The sequence below is a fragment of the Odontesthes bonariensis genome, chromosome 14 (assembly GCF_027942865.1).
Source record: "Odontesthes bonariensis isolate fOdoBon6 chromosome 14, fOdoBon6.hap1, whole genome shotgun sequence".
Taxonomy (NCBI): domain Eukaryota; kingdom Metazoa; phylum Chordata; class Actinopteri; order Atheriniformes; family Atherinopsidae; genus Odontesthes; species Odontesthes bonariensis.
In genome coordinates, this window is record NC_134519.1 from 25,241,201 (window position 1) to 25,267,070 (window position 25,870).

Below are 25,870 nucleotides of genomic sequence, written 5' to 3' on the forward strand. Positions count from 1 at the left end.
CACCCCCTTACGCACACTCGTACAAACTCCCATCTCAACAGCAGCCAATCTATTTTCAGAGGTAGAAAATTAAGCAAACTCCCTGTCTATCTTGAGAGGAAGTGCTTGTCATGTCTAACTGATGAAAATTGGAAAGATTGTGTGATTGTGTGAAGGATGTGATTATACAACATAGTGAATCTTCACTTGTTTGAGGTGATGTAATGTTTGATGAGATAAGAGACATCTGAAGTGACTTCTTCTCTCAGTTTCTCCAACTTGTTCTGATTTCAAAGCCTCAAATACTTTTATTTTGTCAGGACCCCTCAACATCTCTGGGGGTGTACAAGGTGTTAAGCTCTGACACAACAGCTATAGCAAAAGAGTCAAATGTGAGGCCATCTGACCGAGAGCTTAAGCTGGGTCAAAATTAGACCACATCCCCAGGTACACTTGCAACAGAATAGTTTTGAAAAGAAAGGGACCAACGTGTTGCTATGGTCCAGTCAAACCCAAGACCTCAACTTAATAGAAATGCTGTGGGGGGACTTTAAGAGAGCTGGGCATCAATGAATCCACACAAACCTTAATGAACTGACGCAATTGTAAAAAGGAGAGGGCCAAAAAGATGTGAGGGACTGACTTTTCTATTTTGTTCACATACAAAAAAATTGACTTTCTTTTTCAAATGACTATATCATTTCAGCTCGACAGCAGAGGTTGAAATGACATATGGAACCCAAATGGGCCCATTGACTCCTTTAGGAAACAGTTGAGGTAGGGATAAAAGCTTCTTTGCTCTTTTTACACATTCAAGGTAGAAGAGAAGGTGTGATTTGCTTGATTTGAACAACAAGGAATATTGTTACAAAAGTGTGAAGCATTTATACCGGACTCCTCACTGTGTATTTAGTACAAATATCCCCTCTTATTCTTTTCCTTCTATGTTAATTGAGCATTAAGGAGTCATTTAAGTTATATGTGAACTTCCTGTGTTTCATCAGTCATGTGTAAATGCAAAACAAGACATTGTGCACCAGTCACATTTAATATTTATTTTTTAAAAGAAGCTGTGGTCTGTTTTTACTTCTAACCAGAACAAATACTCAAAAGCAAAATTAAATGGCATGCCTTGGTGTTTTATAATGTGTAATTTTTGAACCAATCATTATATCCATTGTCATTTGATCACTGGTCTGTAGGCTACTGCCAAAGCAAGCTCAACCAATGTAGCTGCAGCCCCACTGATGGACATCTGGTTGATTCAAATGAAGAGGTGATAAAAACATTTGTCATTCCAAGTTAAAAGGCTAATGTCAAACTGAAATCACAAAGTGAAAGCCAAATGTTGAGTCTTGATTTTTATTCCCTCAAATCTACAACAAGCTGATTCTGCACCCCTCTTGCTAGATCTGAAACACTGTGAAAACATTGCTGATAAACCACAGGACCAAGCCAACCAACTTCTCACCCCTGCTTTTTTCTTTTTATCTTGTCTGCCACAACAGATCCCTTAAGTCTAGTTTATTTGCGAGTCACAAGCCATTATAGATAAGATCCTGTTGCCGTGTAATAGTTTGTCCCTCCTTGGACACTTGTTGACAGGTACAAGCCACTGCGGACTGGGCACCCCATGCCTTTTTGGACATGCTCCCAACCAGTCACCTGCATGAAACAGTTGGGTCCTGGTAAAATTAGACCTGTATACCATTGTCACAAAGGGACACTGTGCTTGCAGTTTTTAAAGTGCAGTTGGCGTGGGATTTCTCTGCAGAGCACAGCCGTAAGTGAGAAGACAGTGAACTCACAAGAAAGCGCAGACATCGCAGCCTCAAACAGCGATAGTTTTTCAACTTGTTTAAGGCTGTAACAGCTGATGTAAGTTATGCAATGATGAGATTAAAGGATTTAGCAGATTTGGGTTAGCCAAGTAAAATGTGGCTACCATGTATTCAAATCTCCATTACTCCCGATTAAAAGCTAATGAGAGCAGACAATTTTACTCCTGCTCTGTGGAAAGCTAATGCAGAGTAAAGCCTGCCGGCACTTATTTTCCTCAATGTTAATCAGATATTAGCATTAGTGAGGTCACAGGGGTACTGTTAGAAACAAGGGGGAAGTGCATTTCTCATAGAGTTGCTGTGCTTACTGTGACTCACTGCAGGTTTGCTTTTTCGGCGATGTAAAATAAGCACATATAGCTCTAATTTTAGTCCAACCGCACCAGGTTTTCATGGGAATGTTCACTTTCTTCATCCATCTGTTCACTGATCTATTGCATTCATTATCTTCACCATTACTGGTTAGATCTTGGAAAAGCCTTTATGAAACATTTTCCCATTCGACTCAGAACTACACTAAAAAAAGTTTCATGATTGACATCGTAAGTCACAGGCAAGGTTGTTTTAGTAAGAAATCACTATGATAACAAGGAGACTGATTAAACACAGAAAGCTATAAAAGAACACAACTTAATGGCTAAATAGGCCTGCTTTGATACAAATTAAGAGGAGTTGTGCTGGTGCTCTTGAGGAATGTTTAGAAAGTCAGAAGCCATGGGTGAAATCCATAGATGCTTTGTGATTGTGGGCTAAGGGGAATGCAGCAAGCCAAAAGGCAAAAACAATCCCCAAATTCTAGGAATGGATTCACACAGTGTACACATACACACACGCATGTTGAATAAGTGACAGTGACTTTGAAAGTGAGATGGAGAAATAGGGAGCGGCGGTCCGACTGTTCCGTATGACTAAATCATGACATGATCATATCTTTATGAGCTGGATGGACAGCCTGTTGTGGCGGTTGCTCAGTGACTGGCTGTTGTTTTGAAAAGTAAAAAGCTGCGAATGGAAAAAGAAGAGATTCAAGTCTGCCAGAAATTCCCTTAATGAATAACTAATCTGTCACAGCTAAAACATTGTGAGGGGAACATAAACCCCACCAGATCCCATTTTCTGTAAGGATGATTAAATCAATAATTGATTAGCATAATTGACAACTTCCAACATTCATCCGTCTTCCTACAACAGCTTGCTAAAACTGTGAGGACTCTACTTCTTTGTTAAGAAAAAAAAGGTTTGTAAATGTAAATAAACAACATTCATACATCTAATCCTGGTGTTTGGCTTGAACTGTGTAATTCTGTTGTCTGCTGCATGCATTTATGTACAGTATTGATTGTGTGGGAGTTGCTGCTGTTGGCATGCATTAAGTGAGCAAACGGGGGTGGGGCAAATAAAATACTAACAAAAGGCAACAAAAGGCAACCACCTGAACCATGTGAATCACAGGTTGCATCTGGAGAGAAAAATAATTAGAATTTCAAAACAAGGCAATCCAGCAATAGCTCCATGACACAAATGCAATTGGCTCATGATAATACTAACTTGTTTGCACACCGTGTATACGAAGAAAAAGATATAGCAAAAGAAGCATTTGGGAAAGAAAGAAAAAAATCTCCAAAGGCAGAGAGTTAAGAGAAAGGGAATCACTCAAGTGCCCTGCTGCTAAGAGTAGTCATATCTCCCACTTATACTGTATAACCTTCAAATGTCATTTTATACAACACTTCCTCTTCATCTGTCAGTGACGCTGTCATTTCCATTTGATTCAACTTGCGGCAGAGGGAAATAGAAAGGAAGGGAAGACGGCAAAGAGGGAAGAAGGGAGATGAATAGAGAAGGGAAATCCGCTGTTTTATTTTTTTGTGTTGTTTTAAAGAGGGAATAAACCCCACACAGAAGGAAAAGTTGCTGTTCTCAGTGTTTAAATGATGAAATATTTCTAACCTTTTGCTGTCTCAGTCGTCAGAGCAGTATCAACAGGAAAAGGAACCAGCTTAGAGCTTAGTTAACTGTAGTTCTGTCAGAACCACTCTCGTCAAAATGAGACGAGAAACAGAGATGAATTTCAGAAGCTTATTCTGAATGCAAACAATTATGTTTGTCGGTATGGCTCTGTTCGGAGGAAGTTCCCGACTTTTCCATGAGCTCCATGGAAGCCAAGACAGGGAACAGCAGCATCCTCAGGTGGAGTGCCTTCCATTTGCTGTAAAGGCAACAAACCCCCTAGAACAGAGCAAGCAACAATGAACAACAGTATGACATTGTTTGGCAATGAGAAGTCGGTGGAGCAGGGGAGGTGGTGGGTGCAAGCAGAAAGCAAAAAAAAGCAGTGACAGCAAACCAAGTTTAAATGAAGTGCCCCAAATGCCAGCATCCAATTGCGAGCAGCAGCGGATTACCCATTGAGCGCAGCTGGCCATAAGGGTTGGGTCGGCGTCAGCCATAGGCAAAGGGCGCGTTGACTACGTGGTCTGCCAGAACTAACGCGATGCTCCATATGTGCAAACCAGCTGATAACATATCTTCTCAAGCTCAGGTGACTTTGCCTCAGTAAGGATTAAGAAAAGAAAATAAGCAATTGAAAGAGACAGGGGGAAATAAGCACAATTCTATATGATTCACTTAAAAAGTTCCCTAATTATAAAGAAAGAAAAAAAAAAAAAAAAGACTTTCAATGGAATTCTAATGTGACCAAAGAAATAGCCACCATAACTTTCATAGGATCATCTATTTTTAAGGAACTTGAGGGAATGCGAAGGAAAAACACAAAACATAAATACACACGTAAGTTGAAGAAATAGAAATTCAAATTGTAGCCTGTCTGGATACAGTGCACACCGCAAATGTTTTTGGTTTTAAATTCAGAATAATAATAATGGTGAAAGAGGCAAACATGAACTCTGGACCTGATGCAGGACTCTGCTGCATCATTTATAGACCACACAGCTAACAGCGTCCCAGCACAGAGAAAAGCCTCTGGCTTGGCACACAGTGTCTTCTCCTGCAGGAAAACTGTTTGTGCCAAAAGAAGGATTATATATTATACAGATTTATGAGTTAGAATTGGTTTCTATCCTTTATGTGTCCGTGTTGCAGCTCGGGATCAATCCTGCTCACACTGCTAAATTCTCCTATTTCTTTTCTTGTCCTCTCAACAATTGTGTGTCTGTAAAAGATGCCGGTAAAAAGTCGGGGGTTCGTTTCAGTTACTTGTAACTATAATAATTTAGGTAATGTTCAAAATCAACTGGATAAATTAAAAAATGCTCCTTCGCTTGCATGTTTGGCCTTCACCGTGTTTAGGCACAAGAGTGCAAAATATGCACTGCACTTGAGAGCAAATACCAACACACTTGTCTGGAAGGCTGGAAATATGTCCAGAAGTAATTCTAAAATTGTTTTCATTTGAGTTTGTCAAATGACTTTGATAAAAAATGAGTGATGCAGGGAACATCACAGCACAACAGTTAAGGCACATTTATGGAGTCACGCATCTGTGATTAAAAACGAAAACAAGAAGAAACTCTTGCTGGTTTTCATTTTTGCATTTGCAGGTTGATGATAAAGATACTGGATATTTGTCATTTTCACATCTTAATCCACAAACCCCAAGCTGAACCATTACCCAGACACAGTTCATTTCAAAAATCTAAATGCCGTGGGGCTTGTAATTTTTCGTCAGAAGAAATTAAATGGATAAAGATATAAAACTGCTTGCAAGAAACTTGGAATGCAGATGAAAGTTTCTGCCTTGCCCTCACTTCATTTTACCCTTGCATTGGGTTTGTGGGTATTGCTTGCACTGCAGCTCTTCAGAGGTAATTTAGATATTATATTGCAAGTTGCAATAGAGCTTGAAAGTCCCGCCTCCTTGACGTCATTCAACTTCCTCCCCTCGGGACCACGGAAGTGTTATAATTTGCAATTCAAGTCAATGACGGAGCCAAGACGGAATAAAACTATTTTTTGCGCTTGATGGAATTGAGTCTTGCATTTCACATATGTTGTGTAGGACATTTTTTAATATTTTTTCATACCAGTAGTGTAACAGTTTAGCAGGCATAAGTGCTTCATTGTTAAGTTATTTTTCTGAGCATTTCTCGAACTACAGCATGTAGCGTTTGGCACGGAAAATAAATGTCATCACGTTTGGGCGCGCGGAGGAGTGGAAGAATGGCGCTGTCGTTGGCCAGTTTCACTCAGTTTTTCGAGGGCGAACGAAAACTTGTGAGCCGAGGAGAGAACCACTACCAGTCGGGGCACGTGGAGAGCTTCTGCTATGCTGGTGGTGATATGTCTGGCTTCGTCCATGCCAGCCAGCGAGACCGCCGGTATACAGTTAATGTGGGATCAGTGACGTAGCATATGCGACGCAATGTAGTCTTTTTACCCTAACTTTTTTTTACAACGTTTAACCAGGCACTCCTACGACAAATCGCCAATGTTTTTGCATGAACTCATCCATATTTAACCCCAGAACATCATGCGTGTACTGTAAAAAGGCATATAATGACTGGGAACAGAAGACATCATCCTGCCCATGTTAATAGATCCAGGCATGAGGTCCCATGGGGACGACGGAAGTAGGAGGAAGAAGCAAAAAAGGGGGCGGGACTTTCAAGCTCTATATGGGTGGGTGCTCATAAAATGTTCTTTTAATTCAAATAGATCAGGACTGCACTACATTTTCTATGATCCCATAGAGCTGATAAATCAGAGGAAAAACAAAGAGAAGAAAGTCTGAGTTGAAGAAAAAAATGGCTTATCAGCAACCTGCTAAACCAGCATTGCATCATCAAAATATACAGTTCCTTCTTTCTTCTTCCTTCTTTCACAAAGAGAATCTAAAGCTCTGCCTTTAATCTACACAAAATATGCCAAAACCCCCCAAGGTAAGTTAACCTTAATTAAATAATTGAAATATTTCGACTTGAAACAACAATTTAAATTTAAGTTCTTCAATTCTTTTTTATTTCCTTTTACCATCACATTCCATCCTGAAAAGAAAATCCATCTCACATTAAAGAAAAATCCCTGAAAGAGATGGAGTTATTTCCAAGCCCTTCCAGCATTCTTTTATGCAGAGAGACAAATTTTTCACTGAGACCGACTTTCTCTTCAAAACATGTTTATGGGTCGTACGTTCATTGAGGCACACACTAACTTATGAATACCTTTTGAAGCGTATGGGATCTCTAGTGGTCGTAAGAACAGCTGCATGAAAGGTGTAAAAATGATGCAAAAGAGTGAAAGTCACTTTGTAAAAAGAGTATATCTTAGTCTTAACCGTGATTGTTTTTCAACCCGACCCGACAGTTCTTTTTTTCTCACCCTAATGAAGTAATGGTATTTTCTATAGCCAACCAGAATGTGATGTGGTAACATGTTTTGTTTACACGTCACCAAGGCAAACTGGTGATGGTTGTGCTGTAAAATGAATGCTCTAACCATGATCGTTTATTAACCATAACCAAGCAATGTTATTGGCTTGTGTTTAATAGAGTGCTGTCATATGGTCATATGTTGGTCTTGATCCAGATCATATGAAAAGGTACAGTGTGGTTCAACATGCTGAACGTACCCACGCCATCCATTACCTCTCCTTCTGTTCCTATGTGGAAATGCTAATATGAGTCCTATTTCCCTCTAGTAGGAGCCATACTTTACAGGGCGGCTATTGATCTTATTTAGCGATATGAGGGTATGGTGGTATCAATTGATTGACATGTTGCATTTGTTCATGTAGGCACTAAAAACTTAGAATTATATCAGATGAATATCTGCTCTCAACTTGTTGTTAGGGCAACTGTGAAGTACCAAAACAGTGTCCAATATGTAATGGAGGAATCAATAATTAAAATATAGTAGTCTAATCCCTAATCAGGGAATATTATTGCTGTTTTTTTACACACATATATATACATACATATATACATATATATGCATATATATATATACAGAGAGAGAGAGAGAGAGAGAGAGAGAGAGAGAGAGAGAGAGAGAGAGAGAGAGAGAGAGAGAGAGAGAGAGAGAGAGAGAGAGAGAGAGAGAGAGAGAGAGAGAGAGAGAGAGAGAGAGAGAGAGAGAGAGAGAGAGAGAGAGAGAGAGAATAAATAAATATATTATTTTACTGTGTACTGGATATTTTACCCAGAGTACCTGAGGACGCCTCTGTGGTTTACTTCTCTCGGTGCAAAGATATGCATCTTGTGACAAGAGGCTGTCTTGTAAATTTGTTTTATATCAAGAGGTCACAAATCAAAATGGAAAGCAAGCACTACTTGTCAGGAACAGACAGATACCCTGACTCACACTTATCCGACATCCAGTCTCTTTTTGTTTGCTGCTCTCCACATAAAGAGACACATAACGACACCCACACACAAATACACCGCCGCATACAAATGAGCAGCGCTCTCACCTGTAAATCTTGTATCTGGTAGAAAATCCCTGCTGGAACCTCTCTCTGAACTCAGTGTACTCCGGGCATCTGTGGAAAGGTCCCTTCTCTGAGAGCAGCCAGTCCAGCTGCCCTCTGCTCTGCCTCGTGTTGAATCCCCATGCCGAGGAGCTGGACGGGGATGAGGAGGATGACGAAGAGGGAGACGACAGGGAACTGTGAAGCGCCTTCCCGCTGTTTCCCCCGGCACCCACTTGTTCAGCTTCGGTGGGCAATGGCAGCCATATCAACACCCAAGGCAACCACAGGAGCATCAATGAGGATGCTGACCATCTAGCAAGGCTGGTGGAGCCACGGGAGCACCTCTCTTTTCTCATTGGCCAAGGAGTTGCCATGGTCCCGGTGGTGATGTACTAGGGCACCCGGGACAGGCATTTCTTCGTCACCTCCCGCTGGCCTAAATGAGAGAGAAACATGTAGCTTTAATTTCATAATAATGGTGCAGACACACATTTCATTGTAGAATACAATTTTAATCCATAGCTTGCTGTCACTGATTGAGACTGCTGTCCACATGTTGCTATTTTGAAGGCAGGATATAGTCTACCAAAGAGGTATTTAGCCAGTTAACGTCAATCACAGCGGCGTGTGTCCTCATTGAATCTTAGCGTGAGCAGTTGTCCTCAAAGTTGTCCTCAAATGTCTGATTTTGATTATTATCATTAAACCAAGCACATTGTTTAAATGGAGAAATCAGAGAAGCACTGACTTTGCTCTTCTAAAATTCTCTTGTAATAAAAAATCATTGACAACAAAAACATTCAAATCCAGGTTGCATTTCATTTGCTTTTGTTTACACTTAACCACACAATTCTACAGGTAATTTGCAGACTAAAACTAAAAACAACATAGATTGTTTGAGTGATGCTTCGGCCACCAGTACAGGACTAAACAAGGTGAGGCTACGTTTCAGTTTTATGCTCCTAAAATCTGGAACAGTCTTCCAGGAGATGTGAAACAGGCCTCAACTCCGACAATGTTTAAATTCAGGCTGAAAACAGTTCTATTTAGCTGTGCATATGACACCTGAAAGTATTTTATCTGCACTCTTCACTTTTAATTTAATGAATTATTGATTATTTTTTATATTTTTTTGGAATGATCTTATTTGCCTTCTTGTGATTTTATGTAGCTGTAAAGCACTTTGAATTACCTTGTGTACGAAATGTGCTCTACAAAAAAAATTGCCTTTCCTTGCCTTACAGCCAAAATGATTCTAGTGCTTCTTGATATTGACTCAGTGAACCTGTGGAACTCTGTTGATGAAATAAAACACAATTATTCAAAATATATTCTCCCATCTGATGTTAAGATGATGGTGGGAAAGAGCATATGTTCGAAATCTCTTAAAGATTTTTTAACTGGGTTGAGATCTGCTGTGTGAGAAGACCATAGTTTATTCTTACACATCATTTTTTCATACTAATCAAGCCATTCAGTATAGATGCCGGTTGTGTCATCTTCTGAAAGACTATCCCCAAAAGCATAAAATTCTTTCATCATTGACCTTTTCCTGTGACTATTTTCTTTTATGGGGACAAACCATGACAGGATTAAGCCCTTCAAGGCACAACTGAGTCACTGGATCCTCACAATGCAGGGGTCAACAATTCAGATTATTCCTCTAAGTTGTCAGTTGTCAGGTGACAAATCTGACTGCATAGGTCTCCTGGGGATACTTCTGTCCGGAGGCCAATGGTACATCTAAAGATCAGTAACAGCATAAAACCCCAGTAGAAGAAGCATCCAAATCAGGGTTACATAAACAGATGTGTGCACACAGTCCCTGAGGTTATTTCTACTGCTGAATTTTGTGAAATCTCTCTAGGTTCACACTGCAACAATGCAATGCAATGCAATGTTAGTGCAACATCAACATTGCAAATAAACGATGTCATACACATGCGTCTAAATGTGCTATCAGTAATTTGAGTCATGGCAGCGAGGGAGAAGTGGTCCAAATCATGGCTACATTCCTGAAAGAAGATAAAAGCACAACTTTTAATGTCTACTTAATAAATATTTCACCAGCAACACGCTAAATAATTTTTCCATGCAACTTGGAATTTAGTTACAGAATTTCCATTTATTGATACTCTTCAGATATACAGTACAAGTGCCACTGCTACTGCTTGCCAGTCGAGCAGAGACGGGTGTGAGCAAGCAAAGGCTGAACAAATATCACCCTGCTGTCACAAAATTCGTTTGAAAGGTTTGCACCCTCTCTCAACTACAAAAGATCCACATTTTTTAGCATGTAAGGTTAGACAATTCTCTATAGTCTCGTATAACAATAAAATATTTAAAGAAAAAGGTGTTCTGAGATGGCTTCTAAAATGATTTAGAATTGTTGAGCAGCTTGTTGATAATCTGTTCTAATAGGTTTAGTATTTTTATTCACATTATCTGCGCAGAGATGAAAAACACACTACAACTAATTTTAGATCGTATGAAGTTATAATAAAGCTGAAAAACACTGTAGTGTAGTTGTTTCCACATAGAAAATTGGGTCAAGGGAACTGATAGAAAACCAGATCAATAAGCAGCACTGATTATGGCATTGGTATCAAAAAGATCTTTTCAATTCCCATCCCTACCCATATGTTTCATCAGATGTTTTTTTTTTGGTAAAGGTGACCTCCCAGCATAGCGTGTAAACTATGAAAAGTTTAATATCTGAATATCATAATGCTATTTTCTACATATTTGTTGGTAAACCCCTTGAATAGACCAAATCATGGCAATCAATTTAAAATTCTAAGTACGTTTTAAAATGTGGTCGAAAGAAAAGTTAGAGTTAAGATTTTTATTCATTGAGGATCAAAACAGATTAACAACATTACTTGCATGTATGCTGTAACTTTAGCCATTGCCATGACCTTTCTCTGCTAAATCCATGTTTTTTTTTCAAACAAAATATTCAATTCTGTTGCCTCGTTGAGCAATGCTTCAATGCAGATTAAAGGTGAAGCTTCTCATTTGTTTGCTATTGCCAGTGTAGTTAGCTTTTTCTTCATACACTGTATGAATCATACAGTAAAATGATAAACATGACCCAGGGGTGCACGGCGCTCTCAAACACCTGCTATTGAAATCATGCAAATGTGAGTTCAGCAGAGGGTGTCCTTTCAATACACCTTACTTACCTTTCTCATTTTCCAAAGCAAAAACACACTTTTTGAATGAACCCCAAAATTCTGAATACTTAATGATTCAAATGAAAAAAAAAAAAAAGCATTCCTAGTGTCAAAGCAATTGAAATTTGTACTACTGCTAGACACAGACAAGCTAAAATATCCGTAAAGTCATGGTAAGATGACATCGCTGTCAAATAGTGGTTGAGCCCTGAAAAGGCTGAATATGGAATGACTTTATGAAAAGTTTTTGAAGGACTGAATGTTGGAGTAGCACTTGTAACACACTGAGTGGTGAGTGTTTTAGCTTGCAGCAGTGTGACATGCTTGACAGCTTTCAGCCTCTTGAAGATCTTTGTGTTTGGACAAGCATGTCATCTCACACCTTCACACATATCAGTAGGTGTTAGCAGCACGAGCCACACCACGGTTTGAGTGTGAATTTTCAATATCAAACATCAAAACTTCACTTCCTAATGTTGCTTTCATTAGACAGCCCAGACCAACACAGTTCACTGCATGAACACTATTTCTGAAGAGACACTTTAAAAAGACTTCACAGAGTCTTTCAGAAATGCTGAGGCTTGCTCTTCATTTCAATGTTAATGACTAGGAAGATTGCAGGAAGGAGTCATCTGGGACAAATCAGCATTCCAAAACAGATATGTAAATAGCAGAGAATATGCTTTAAGTGGATTGGGATCCCAAGTATTCCCTGCGTATCGCCCAAATAAATTAGATAATTAATTTCAGGTGGATAAATGCAAGCCAAGACATGAAAAAACAATACTCAGGGTGCTGCATTTTTAATTTACACCCACTGCACCAAGAGATTGCTGCAGTTTGAAAAGGCAATTAGCAAAGCTATCTGTCAAACAAATATATGATTGCCTTAAAAAAAAAAAGCAGGATAAAAACTTGATGAATAGGATGTTGATGGTGTTTCATGTGCTGTCCTGCCCAAAGGAAAAGATGGTGTAAATTAAAAAAAGTGCCAACTTTTGTAATATAATTATTTTCACAAACTTAACTAACCTCAGAGATGATTGATTCAACGCAGTGCCATGATAAACCTGAATCTAATAACTCGACCTCTAGGGACATGAATTTGTCCTTTTTTTCCATGTGTGGTGACACAAAAATAACTCAACAGGAATAAATGCTCAGGAGTATTTCTTTAAATCGTCACAAATAGAACCCTTATCAAATTTAACAAGCAAAAAAGTTCACATTTGAAGATGGGTGGGGTGATGGTGGAGATACACATGACTAACAAGCTGGATCTTAATTCCATGTCGATCCCCTAGAACACCGAACTTTCTAGACTTGGCTATGTCACTTGTAAAAAAGTATGTTGTGTGAATAGTTACCAATTAAGAGACCACTCTGACCTCAGCATTTTGGTGCATATTCTCCAACTCCAAACCATATAAATTTAAGTACCAACTTGATTGGCAGATATTGAAAAAAAGATGGGATATATTGACATATTATCACTGAATATTTGCGAGAGGCTACATGTTTTTTGCCTATTAAAATGCCTACTTACATCACCTTGGAAAAAAAAAATCCCATTTCTTTTGAGAAAAATGCAGCTTCTGAGCTAATGATATTAAACTTTGAAGACAGTAATATTCTAGACTGACAGAGCACTGTATTTTTTGAAGAATTAAATGAATCCTTTTAAAATACAATTTGCCTTTTAATTTTGTATGCAGTGCAAGTGTCACAGTTAGGATTGGGGCTTATTGTGCATGTAAACACGATGTCCCAATTTCTGAAACCTGGTGTGGAGTGTTAGAAATTAATACTGGTAAATAGTAAAAAAAACACTTTGTAATTTAAACAAGAGGAAGCATTACTGTGCTGAGCCATTCAAGTGAGTAATAGTCAGGTTTCAGAAACACTGTTAACCCAGCATGCAGAAAAGTCAAAAATCTAATTAATTTACAAGTACAGCAAAATGAGGTAAACCATTTCAAAATGGTCTTTCTGTGGGTGGGAATATATCAGGTGCCTGTGCAAATACCACTCTGTAATTATGAATACAAGTATTGTCATGGATGCAAGGATATAAGGAAATGGATTTGTCTTTGTTTGGAGTAACGTTCATATCCCAAAAATGATCAAAGCAGGTAAAATCCCCGCAAGATTTTGAAAACCTTTAGCAAAGAGGTGGACCATAAGGATTTATGTGTTTTTACCGAGTGTGTTTTGACAACTTTTTATCGAGCAAAAGGAATATCATGACCTTCTACCATACAAATAAAGGCACTGAATCATACTGAGCGTCAATGATAGGTGTACCATACAAGATGTAGAACTTTGATACCAGAACCCAGGGTATGTCCACCAAGTTAAAGAGCTTTTACTATATACCCTGGTTGTCTCATTACTATAATCCCTGCCTTTCCTACTGCCGCGAAGCTCATTCACTGTTTGAAATGGTGACATTCGTGATTCACTGTGAACTGATTAATTTGCTGTTTTCGGATTGATTGATAACAAATGTGCAGTTTCATTGAAAGAAAAATTGTTCTCCGGATTCTGTGTAATCCCCTGCTAAGCCACCAGGGAGAGCCTCTAACTGTGTTGAGATAAAGTTACAGGTGTGTTTGCCTTTCAGTGTCAAAAGAGTTGTAAAACAAGCACCACTCCTTGTGGTCCGAATGAAAAAAAAAAAGTCTCCTGCCTAGATCTGGTCAAAAATATAAATCCTGTACATAGACTCTGTGGCAGGAAATTTAGGAAAATCTTCTGGTTGCTGTGCGGTTTCGGTAGCAAACTGAGGCTAATGCTAAGCTAAGACTGCAAAATGCCAAGACAGGTTGGGAGCTGAGTGTTCGACAGAAAAAGCAACAGTGGCTGTCACAGGAGCAGGACTGCATGCCTACAAGATGAAAAAAAGAGTATCAGTGGATTTTTACAGCCGTGCTAGTATTGATAAATTTTCTTGAACAGACCACCATGAAGACAAACTCTATTATTTATAGTGTTTCTATGAAAGAGTTTATGCATGCATGTCGGAAAAAATATTGACTTAAACAATGTTTTTCCACTCGAAAAAGCTGTAAAATGCCCTTCAAATAAATTTCTATTACTTCTTAAAAGGCCTACTTCTTAAAATAAACATTCACCACAATTGCCAGGCTTCTATCTCCTGCGAGACTCCACTGTTAATTATAAAATGCATAAAACATGCTGCGAATGCCAGCGAGACAATAGAGGGAAATAGTGAATTTTTAGCCTTGACATTTAATGTTCGCCTTGCATTATTCACACACCCTTTGCCTATTTACCCTTCTCTCTGACCAAATCTGGGAGAGCAGGAGGTAAGGTAAGAAGGCATGGTCATCTCAAATACATATTGGACTGGAGGAGTGGAGAGGGGGTGAACAAGCAGGGTGTGAGGGCATCCAGGTGGAATCGAAAAAAATCGACCGTGTGTCACACTTAAATAACATCTCAGATACGACAGAGTAAAGGGGAGCTGAGACTCATGTTTATTGGATTTTTTTTTTTCTGCAGCACCTTCATGGGGCTTAGCAGGCAAAGAGTTGTAGCGTGTTTGCACAAGGCGGTAGGCAAGAGGGAAAAGAGGGAAATGAGAAACATAGAGAAAGCGGTAAAGAGAAGTGGGAGAAAACAAAGACATACACAGTGACAAGAGGAAGCTTTCTCTGGGGAGAAGAACACACTGGAACTTTCTCCTTAAGGTCCCCACCTACCGCTGAGTGAGAGAGCTAAATGCTGAGGTAAAAACAGTTTGACTTCCTGACTGGGAGGGCAGATAATTATGTATCTCTGTTCCAACTTCTGTTTTTTTAGTTCAGGCAGATTTACAACCATTTTTTTTTGTGCAGCAGAGAGCAGCAGCAGAATTCATCAGCTCACTATCTGCAATTACCACAGCTAAGCATCCCTTATTGGATCTGGCGCACATATGTTTCATGTGTTGACTGTCGATGCATATGTGTGTGTCGTGCAGATTCTACATTTCTTCCTCTGTGTGTGTGTTCATATGATGCCAAGCACCTGGGCTGGGCGTTTGGCAGACATTAAAGTTGGTAGAGGTCCATCAGCATTAGAGGCCAGCTGTATTCCTCAACCCCACCAGCTCGGTGCTAACCTTTCACCATTTATGCGAGTCAGCAGCAATGGCCAACCAGCTGCACACCTGCTCCTGCTGGCCCTTGTTAATTCAGGCTTGCTCACCACACAATGAGGCTGCGGAGCCTGAGTGTGGGGTAGAGAGAGCTGGATGAGCACAAGCGGAAGAGCATCGATGCTAACAAAACAGGGGGACAGTCAAAAAAATACAGACCGGGAGGTTAAAAGAAAACAGCAGAAGGAAATAAAAGTTTGCAAAAAAAGCCAAAAGAAGAAGAAAAACAAAAGCCCAGACAGGGTGGAGCTCACAACTACATATTGATGGGAGCTCAGTTTGAATGTGAATATAAATGCTGGCTGATGCTCTCAGAGTAAATGCCAGGATTCTTTTGCTTGGACAGCTACCAGGCTGTCAATGGTTATACAGTGAGAAATACAGCTGTAGGAAGTATATTTCATTCCCTTAAATGTTGTCAGCTCCGAGCTATCACATGAAAAACTCCTCCAGATATCATCATCTGGAAGAGTTTTGCAGAGTTCAGGCTACATTCAAACTAGACATTCTGCGTTCTCATTGGCTCACCTCTACGGAGACCAGCAGGGTCAAGCCTGTCCAACAGCAGTGGTCTGGGGAGCAGCCTTGAAAAGAACACTCTGCCAAGCATCCAGGTTGCTGCGGAGCTATCCTCTTAAGAGTGATAGGGAGTCTGCTGTCTACCTGTCACAGCCTCCTTTTACCATTTTCCCACTGATCACTAATAAGTTGTCCTAACTTTTTAAATCTCAATAACTTCTAAATGATCATTTACAGTAAGATGGACAGCAAAAAAAAAAAGGTCCAAAACAGACACAATTGTTAAGATTATTATTTCTAAGTCTCAGATAATCTTGTTTAGAATTTTATGACATCAGTGCAAATGCATACAATGATCTAAACAGGACCAAACACAACATGTTTACATCTTTAACACTCCTGATTGAAATCTCACAGCTACACCTGTGCAATGATATATCTATAGTTTCGACAATATTAAATATATTCACTTAAAAAGGATGGTTCCTACAAAGTTTAGCTCAAACTAATTAGACATGAGACTGTATACCTCACTGCTGGCCATGATGTGTTTTTCAGTTTTCACCAAAAGAGTGCTGTAGCAGGATGCTTGCTAAAAAAAATAAAAAAATAAATGTAACTATAAGTCAAGATGTCACTCCACTGAATAAACTGAATTACAACACAAGACATAATTAAAATAGCTGTGGTCAGTAAAATTAGTCAGTTTTAGGGGATAATTTAACTCTTAATAATATGAAATCCACTTGAAAAGATTGGATGAAACAGGAAATCCATGCAAGTCTTGCCACTCACTAAATTCAAACAGGTCCACATAAGCATTGCATTGAACCGTGTCAATTGATTATTTCCAAAGCAGCATGTTGACAAATTCAAAACAGGGAGGAAAAAAATTACACAATTGAAGCAGGGATATGTTGATAATCATGCTGGAGCTAACTCCTACATGTTGCCGTCAATAATTTATGAGGCCTTTTCAAAACAACTCGCAGAGGATTAGGAAGTCTGGGCTCCACCCAGTGAGCTCCTTAAGAAGCAACTCCTTAAAAAGAAGTGTGACCTGCAGCTAAAAAGTGTGATTGGATTAATCAAGTTGGAACAATAATAAAATAAAAAAAGGCATCAAAGTGCATCTGATTAAAAGGAGTGTAAGAGAAAGATGTAATTGGCTTTTTCTCAGCCGAACAGCGCCTACAGGCTGAGTCTTGAACAAGCAGCTGGTAGGAACCCCCTCATGCTCGATGCACAACATGTACTCAGACTTGTGCACAGATTACTAAGAAGCAGACTCGGCAACAATGTCTGAGCGCCACATAACGGCGATAATGTCCTGAGACACTCTCTGATGGCCTGTGGTTTGGAAGCCCTACAAATTTTATGCTGTGTTGGCTTCCTGTGTGTGTGCTCATGTTTCAGTGCAGTTCATATTACATCTTTCTCCGTTTGTATGTGTGCGCGCGTGTATAAATGCCTTATCAGTGTGTTTTCTGGCCAATTTCCAGCTAGACAATCAAACACCCATATGGTCAATTAAGGCCCATCAATACCTTCGTTAACATCTTTACTAGATGATAATTAAGAAAACAGCAGCCTGTCTGGACCACGTTCTGCTGAAAGACCTTTTAGCCTTGCTCACATACAAAACTCAGAAAAAGTTGCTTTAGATCACACAGTGCTTGAAGTGCTTCTTCTTGCTTGTTTTAAACAGTATGGCAAGACACAACGGGATTAACCTGGACCGCAGGGCAAAGATTTGTGTGACACTCCCTATCGATATTAGCTGCATGATTTCCCTTGGTTCCTACTGTAACAAATAGTCCATTCATCAATTAGACAGAACATTTAAGAGCAATAAAATTGACAGCTAGGGGTGGCAAAGTTATGCAGTGGTTAACTCTGTGACCCCCACTGGATTAGAACCTGCTGGTCACTGTGGAGTTTAAATGCTGCCTGCATGGGTTTTACCCCGGTGCTCTGGTTTCCTCCAACAGTATGTTGCCAGACTAGTTAGTAGCTATAAATTGCTGCGTTAAGGAGGAATTATGATGTTATGTGTGACTAAGAGCGACCAGCAGGTCATTATGTTAATATGGCTCATCTACCAGCATTGTGGTTTCTTAGTCGCAAAGAGATTGAGCCTATAAGAGGGATCGATCCCAGCTGCATGTGTTTGAACTGCAGATGAGAGTAACCTAAGTATTTGTGAATAAAATTGTCGGTTGAGTATTTTCAGTTTGGGTGTGTGGTTGTTCAAGTGCTCAGGCAAGGTACTTCATGCTCTCTCATAGGGTATAACATGTTTCAAGGGTATGTGTTTAAATTTATATTTGAATGGCAGCACAGAGACAGCACAGACCCCTAATACCCACTGCTGTGAATGGAGCTATAAGAACATAGTTGAAAATGGAGCCGTTTTACTGTCTCCCTATCATTTTTTTTTTCGCAAAACCTGTCACCAAAATCTCATTATAACCTTGGGAATTTAAAGCTTGTAAAAAAAAAAAGGCTTATTACATCTACTTTAAAAAAAAAAAAAAAAAAGAAAAACACTTGCTCTTGCACATGGCATGAGGTAATTGGATGTTTTAAGAAGTCCAGTCTTTGTCATTGAAATAATGGCTACCAGCTACTGAAATTAGCCTTGGCCTTGCTTGCGGTTTCTTGTTGCGTGATACGGAGAAAATAATTAAAGGAATTCATTCAAATTTCTCCACGAAATAAAGAAAATAGAAATGATTTCAATTCTAATCAAATCATATTCACCCACATGACATACGACATCCCACATACATCTGGGGCTTTGGAGTTATCATTTTTAATTTTTTTTTAATTTTTTTATTATTCCTGTAAATTCAATTGTGACAAGATACCCCAACTACTTAGGTTTGACAGTATTTGCATACGTACAGAGCAGTACAGTTCAGCTTCAGTCCCCTCAGTTAAATTCATAGTGGTCCTGCTGTAGGTCATATGCCAGCATCATTAGAATGTATTACAAGCCTTCACCTTGTAACATCCAGCCGCACCACCACATGTTCCCTTGACCCAGTCCCTTCCCCTCTCCTTCATTCTGCTGCACCTGATCTTCTTCCTTACCTGACCCACCTCATTAACACATCTTTGACATCAGGCTCTTTTCCTTCTGCTTTCAGGACTGCCAGAGTCACTCCTCTTCTAAAGAAACCAGCTCTTGACCCTTCAGAGATCAAGAATTACAGACCGGTATCCCTTCTACCCTTTCTGTCCCAAACTCTTGAACGTGCTGTCTTTAAACAACTGTCCTCTTACCTCCATCAGAACAACCTCTTGGATCCCTACCAGTCCGGGTTCAAGGTGGGCCACTCAACTGAGACGGCCCTCCTAGCAGTAACTGAGTCACTCCAAACTGCTCGAGCTAACTCACTCTACTCTGTCTTGATTCTCCTGGATCTGTCTGCAGCATTTGACACAGTGAACCACGACATCCTTCTCTCTACCCTGGAGGGAATGGGGGTTTCTGGCTCTGCACTCTCCATGTTCTCATCCTACCTGACAGATCGCTCCTACCAGGTCACACTGAGAGGGTCTGTGTCGAAGCCACGTAGGCTCACCACTGGGGTTCCCCAAGGTTCGGTCCTGGGTCCTCTTCTTTTCTCCCTCTACACATCATCTCTTGGTTCTGTCATCCACTCCCATAACTTTTCCCACCACTGCTATGCAGACGACACCCAGCTGATTCTGTCTTTTCCCCCTTCTGACACCCAAGTGGAAGCACGCATTGCTGCGTGCCTGGCAGACATCTCGGGGTGGATGTCGATGCACCACCTTAAGCTCAACCTGGACAAGACTGAGCTGGTGTTTCTCCCGGGGAAGGGCTGCCCATTCCGAGATCTGGCCATCACAACGGATGACTCCGTGGTGACATCAACCCGGACCGCGAGGAATCTGGGTGTGACCCTGGACGACCAACTGTCGTTCTCACCAAACATCGCATCAGTGACCCGTTTCTGCCGATTCCTCCTCTACAACATCCGGAGGATTCGCCCCTTCCTCACCGACAAGGCAGCACAGGTGCTCATCCAGGCTCTTGTCATCTCCCGCCTGGACTACTGCAACTCCCTCCTTGCTGGCGCCCCGGCTTCTGCCATCAGGCCCCTGGAGCTGGTTCAGAAAGCTGCTGCTCGTCTGGTGTTCAACCTCCCCAAGTTCTCCCACACCTCTCCCGTTCTCCGCTCTCTACACTGGCTCCCTGTAGCTGCTCGCATCCAGTTTAAGACTCTGGTGCTGGCCTACAGGGCAGTGGAAGGAACAGCTCCTTCATACCTCCAGGCTATGGTCAAGCCCTACACCCCCGCCCGACCACTTCGCTCTGCGGCCACCAGGCGCCTGGCTGCCCCGTCACTTAGGGGTCCCTGCGCACGATCGACATGGTCACGGCTTTTCTCTGTTCTGGCACCCCGATGGTGGAACGATCTCCCGACTGATATCAGGACAGCTGAGTCGCTGCCCATCTTTCGCCGCAGGCTGAAAACCCACCTCTTCAGGAAACACTACCCAGATCCGCCCTCTTAGGACATCACCTGCTCCGTCCTAGTTCCTTACGCACTTATTGGTTCCTCCACCACTGGCACCCTCTATATTTTCATTACCCCCTACCCGAACCAGGGTTTGAATCCCATTCCTGCTTTTCTTACCTCTTTTATTTCTTCCCCTACCCGAACCAGGGTTTGCATCCCCACCACGCTGTGACTGGTGTGCAGTTGGTGAGAGGCTGAGGTACCTGACTTATCGCACTTACTCTAGCACTAGTTTTGCTCTTAGCTGTTTGGTTTTGGAAGGAAATGCACTTATGATTTCTTGTGACCTGAAGTTCTTTTGCCTACCGATGTTGAACGCACTTATTGTAAGTCGCTTTGGTTAAAAGCGTCTGCAAAATGACCGTAATGTAATGATGTAATGTATTGATTAGCGTAACATGACAAAAACACCCAGAACAGAAGCTCTTTGACCTGCAGCGTTCAAGCATCCTCTCTCTGCGGATTCAAACAATAATGTAATGGAGATGTTTCTCATGGATATATGTGGGTGAACATAATAGAATATTCATAGAAATATAACAAATTTCAACTTGTCACTGAGATGTTTGAAAACTTAGTTAACACCACTGTCTTCGTCTTGTGAAAATTGGTCATTACTAAACGTACTAATATGAGTGTTAAAAGAAATTATACAAAAAAAAGATGCTCCTCTGCTGTTCGCAGTCAAAAGCAGCTACCTTTTCATTTTAGGGAATTAGGACTGTGCATGCAGCGAGTACAAGAGAAATGCCTTGAGGCCTCTTTAAACAGACTCAGCTGTTAAATACACACACAGTAGGTAAGATTCTCCTATGCTTCTTTCCTGCAAAACCTTTCAATGGTGAGCCAGGACTCAATGCTGAAGAGCATCTAGAAACAAACTTCTCAGCTTCAGAGTGCCTGTCACGTTACAGCCTCTGTCATTAATACTTTAGAACTTAGTTGACACATATCTAAAGTGTGAAGCTCCTGGGAGTGGACTCTGGCCACTGTGTACTACGTTACGGTTGTGATTGTTGTGATTGGTGGGCTTGCGGGCAGGATTGCGGGCAGACCTCGGGCCTCTTTGTGTCTTTGGGGTTTGCCAACCCCCCCACCCCTCAGTCCTCCTTGCTGCTTGCTGCTACACCCACCTGTGGGTGCATTTTGGTTCATAGGGCGCCTTGCTGGAGGCATTGGGGTGGGTGCTGGGTGGTCCTTGGGCTTGCAAGACCCTGGGTCCTGCCCTCAACTCATGCTCGGGTAGCTGGTGCCTGGCAGGGTCGGTGGGCTGTCATCCCTGGCATCTTGGGGTCTTTGCTCCATGGCCGTGGGGTCTCTGTCTAAGGCCTTCCTCTGCTGTCATCTGGGTGGGCTTGTGGTTGTCAATGCGGTGAGCTTCCTGGTTTCCATGCTCTGTTGGGCAGCTGGTTGCCCAGGTTTTGGGGCCCTTTCTGCGTGCTTTTACTCACTGGAGGGGGACGCAGTGGCACAATTCATGTAAGACCTATGGCATGTGTTTTGCATGCACTTACAAACTCATTCACTCACTTGCATGCTTATCATTTAGTTTCTGTGTTGTCTTGTAGTTTTAATCACTTGTATCCACAGTTATGTTTTCATTTTCTTGACGCTTGTTGCCACTTGTGTTTTTCTTTATTTGTCTTCCTGTAGGTGGCTCCTGATACTTCTCTGCCTTGTTTTCCCACAGAGCCCGTAGGGTGTTTTCTGTAAAGTTTCTCTACAGATTTAGCAGCTAGTTGTCTGGTTTTGCTTTGATTTTACTCATACATTTGCTGTTGTTCTTGTTCTTGTTTTCTTTCTTTTGTATCTTTCTCTACTTTCTCTTCTTCTCACTTTTCCCTTTCCTTTGTTCCCCTTGTGAGGTTTGGCACTAATTTATCATTTTAACAATAAATAAATTTATAAAAGGTAGTACTTAAACATCAAAGGGAGCTTTTATTCCATAAAGCCTTCACTACATCATTTCATTGTCTATTAGCTATAGATTTAAATGGCTTGAGCTATGTGTATGTTTTTTTTTGTGGGCAAATAATTTCCATAATTTGTAACAAATGTAATAATTTTTAAAGAAAATTTAAATCAAGTTCTCCAAGGGCTTTACCACAGCTTTTCCATCTCAGTAACCCATAATTTCTTCCCTTCCTTTTCCTTTCTTCCAAACTTCTTCATTAGCTCTGCCCCCCCCCCTTTTTTTTTCTCCATCAACGGGGCTGATCATTACACAAACTCACTTCTGAGTCAAGCTGCCCCATAAAGTCCATATATGCATACTGCAACATCGCCCCTATTAGTTGCTAGCTAGTATAATCCTTTCCAAATAGGTCCACACAGAGTCAGCTGGGCTTCCGTTGATATTCTGCCAGCAGCAGCAGAAAGCCAATTCTGGTAATTGAAAGGACCCGGGAGAGATGGGGAACTCAAATTACAACCATTATATTATGCAATATAAGCAAACGTGAGGTTATGTTTTAAATATACATGAAAGTCACTTATACCAACATATCCCTGTGCATGAATAATCTGCTTTCCTCGTAACGGTAATGATCCAGAGTGGTCAATCAAGAGACATGTCAGAGAGATGTTCAGGCATATAGAAAAAGATAACAAGAGCCATATGAGATTGTTCCAAGGAAAATATTCTAAGTTCTCAAAATTTTGTAAAAAGATTATTTAAAGGCATAGTTTAAAATATATTCCTTCAGCTGCACTTTTTCCTCAAAGGAATACCCAGCAGTAAGGTATCCAAGAATCCTGACACGACTCCTCTCACAGTTGAGAAAATAGTGACACGGTAAACAACTATCTGATGAAAAAGTGTTGATGTGTAAAATTCACTATGTATGCCTCTTAAAGTTTTGAGTTATTTCAGATGGAGAAGCTTCTTCATCCTGTTCTGAGTAGCTGGTAGCTTAGCTTCACCATTAGAGAACGTCCCGTCTCTCTTTGACAGCTATTTACTCCAAATAAAACACAGAGTACTCATGAGTACTTCCCACAGCACCACTTCAAAAAAATTTAAATGTCCCAGGCAATATTGGCATGCTGTTTTCAAATAATTTACTTAACAAATCAGTCAAAGTGAACATGATGACTTCTCCACTGTAGTGAAGCAAAAAATACTGTGGAAATTGGTGCTGACTTCTTGTCTTTGTGATGTAATTTGGAACTAGAGTCTGATTAGGAGTTGGGTTATGATACTACCCCACCATCACCTGGTCACAGATGCTGACTTCTTGTTTTCCACTTTCAACTTGAAGCTCTATACCAAATTGTAGCTTTGGTGCAAATGTCTATTAAGTTGGAAAAGGAAGAGTACAAAAGGGTAAACTTTTTTCAAAGTAAACAAGCTTACAGCTGAAAAATAATATGGCAGAATTCAAATGTCATGACATACATGGCAATATCAAAACTGCTAATTACTGAATCACCCCGAGCTGATGCTAAATATACTCGGTGCTGTTGGAGACCCGGAGCTCTCAAACAATATTAACAAGCTCCAAGCAGAATACTTCACGCTGAATAACATCTTTACATATACAAACAGTTGGCAGATAATTGAGGAAGCACTGAGCCCCATGTGGGCCATCATGCTTACCAGTCAGACCACGCACACACGCAGGGCAGCTTTGCAATTAGCACTGGTCAAAACGAAGCTGTACTGATTATTCCCAATATTATTCTGACAAAAGAGCTTTGACCAAAAGCTCTAACCAGCCACAATGTCATTGTAGTAATAGCTGAACTGATTCACATTTTGGACAAGCTGATTCCTAACAATGCCTCAAATGGAGGCCAATTTAACAAACAAACATATTCATTAATGAGCTTATGGTAGCTCTTGTAGAAGGACAGCTGTTCTAGTGGGTAAATGTGCAAATTATAGTTGTACGTAGGAGATCCTCAGTTCAACTGAAATGAATGATTAGGTACTGATGCAGCATTAAATAGGTTAGATTTTCAACCATAGATAATTTAGCTGATTGATTTTATGTAATGTTTTGCTTTTGACATTGTGCTGCTGACAGATATTGGCATATCACATGGCAGTTTGAAAGGTTGATTAGAGGTTTAGGTCAGATTCTGGTTGATATAGATCTGTTTGCACTGTTTAAAAGCCTGTGTGATAGTGACACAATAATATCTGAATTGCCTTTGACACTGTCATTTGTGTTAACCGGAACCAGTGACACAGTTGGCCAGCAGCATCCAATAATTCACTATGTGGTCAGTTCTGCCATCTGCCAATACTGCTAAATTGACAATAAAAACTGTTAATGGGTAGAATTAGCTAGCTGTGGCCCCATTGCATTTAAAAGGAAATCCATAGACAAACACACAGCAATGGTCACTGACAGGCATCAGAAAGTCACAAATGGATGTCTCAACTTCTGTTATACACATTTACTCATTTGACTCCATGGACACAGACCACTGCTCCTCTGGCATTTCTGTACTTCAGAAATGATGATGCAGTATGCAATTGTTGGGTTTCTTTTATTAGATTTTTTGACCAATAATGACAAACAGACTCATTAAGCTGTTAGCGCAATCAGTACATATGATAATATTATATATATATAATGATAACATTAAAATAGCAAGTCTGTTGAAGGCTGTGAAGGAGCAGCTGGCTGTTAACTGAGCTGGCTGAAGCACTTAAGGCCTATCACAGCATTATATGTGAACTAATTGCCGAACCATGATTTTAGAATGAGTCCTACGATAGAGGTGCTGAACGCTCCCTACCAAATTGCTCTGATCTCCAAAGACACCCTGGGCATACAATGTCAGTGAGCTAATAGGTCCAAACACTTATTGTGTTAATACTCCAAAAACGTAACTAAAATTTTATAGCAATCAGTTCCTTTGGTCAGCTGCCACCGGACTGTAAACATCTTAGAGATTACCTTAGTGTAGGAGATATTTTAGGAAACTGACTTCCTCTTAGCATGTTGGGCTTAAATGGATTCCTGTGTTTGGTGAAAGAGATGGGACTTAGGAAAACTGATATAACTGAAATTGTAGCACAGTTTATTAAATCGTGAAACATTAGGTAAGAACTGTAATGAGTTTGCCAGAGCTGAAGAGAGGAGCAATGGCAGCAACAGAAGTGTATATCTGTACAGGAGAGCATTCTTTCTGAAAGTAGAGGGGAAAAAAATCCAACCTTTTACATTTTCTTGTTTTAAACTATTTTTTATATACTG

General features: G+C 40.5%; 1 protein-coding gene across 2 annotated transcripts in view; it reads right to left on the minus strand.

Moving 5' to 3' along the window:
* brinp2 (bone morphogenetic protein/retinoic acid inducible neural-specific 2) overlaps positions 1–25,870 on the minus strand; it is a 244,119-nt gene that overhangs the window by 140,662 nt on the left and 77,587 nt on the right. For both annotated transcript variants that reach the window (XM_075483744.1, XM_075483745.1), the window contains one exon: positions 8,248–8,683. In XM_075483744.1, coding sequence (XP_075339859.1) covers positions 8,248–8,621 — 374 coding nt within the window. In that variant the 5' untranslated portion in view covers positions 8,622–8,683. The remainder of the gene's footprint in view (positions 1–8,247; positions 8,684–25,870) is intronic.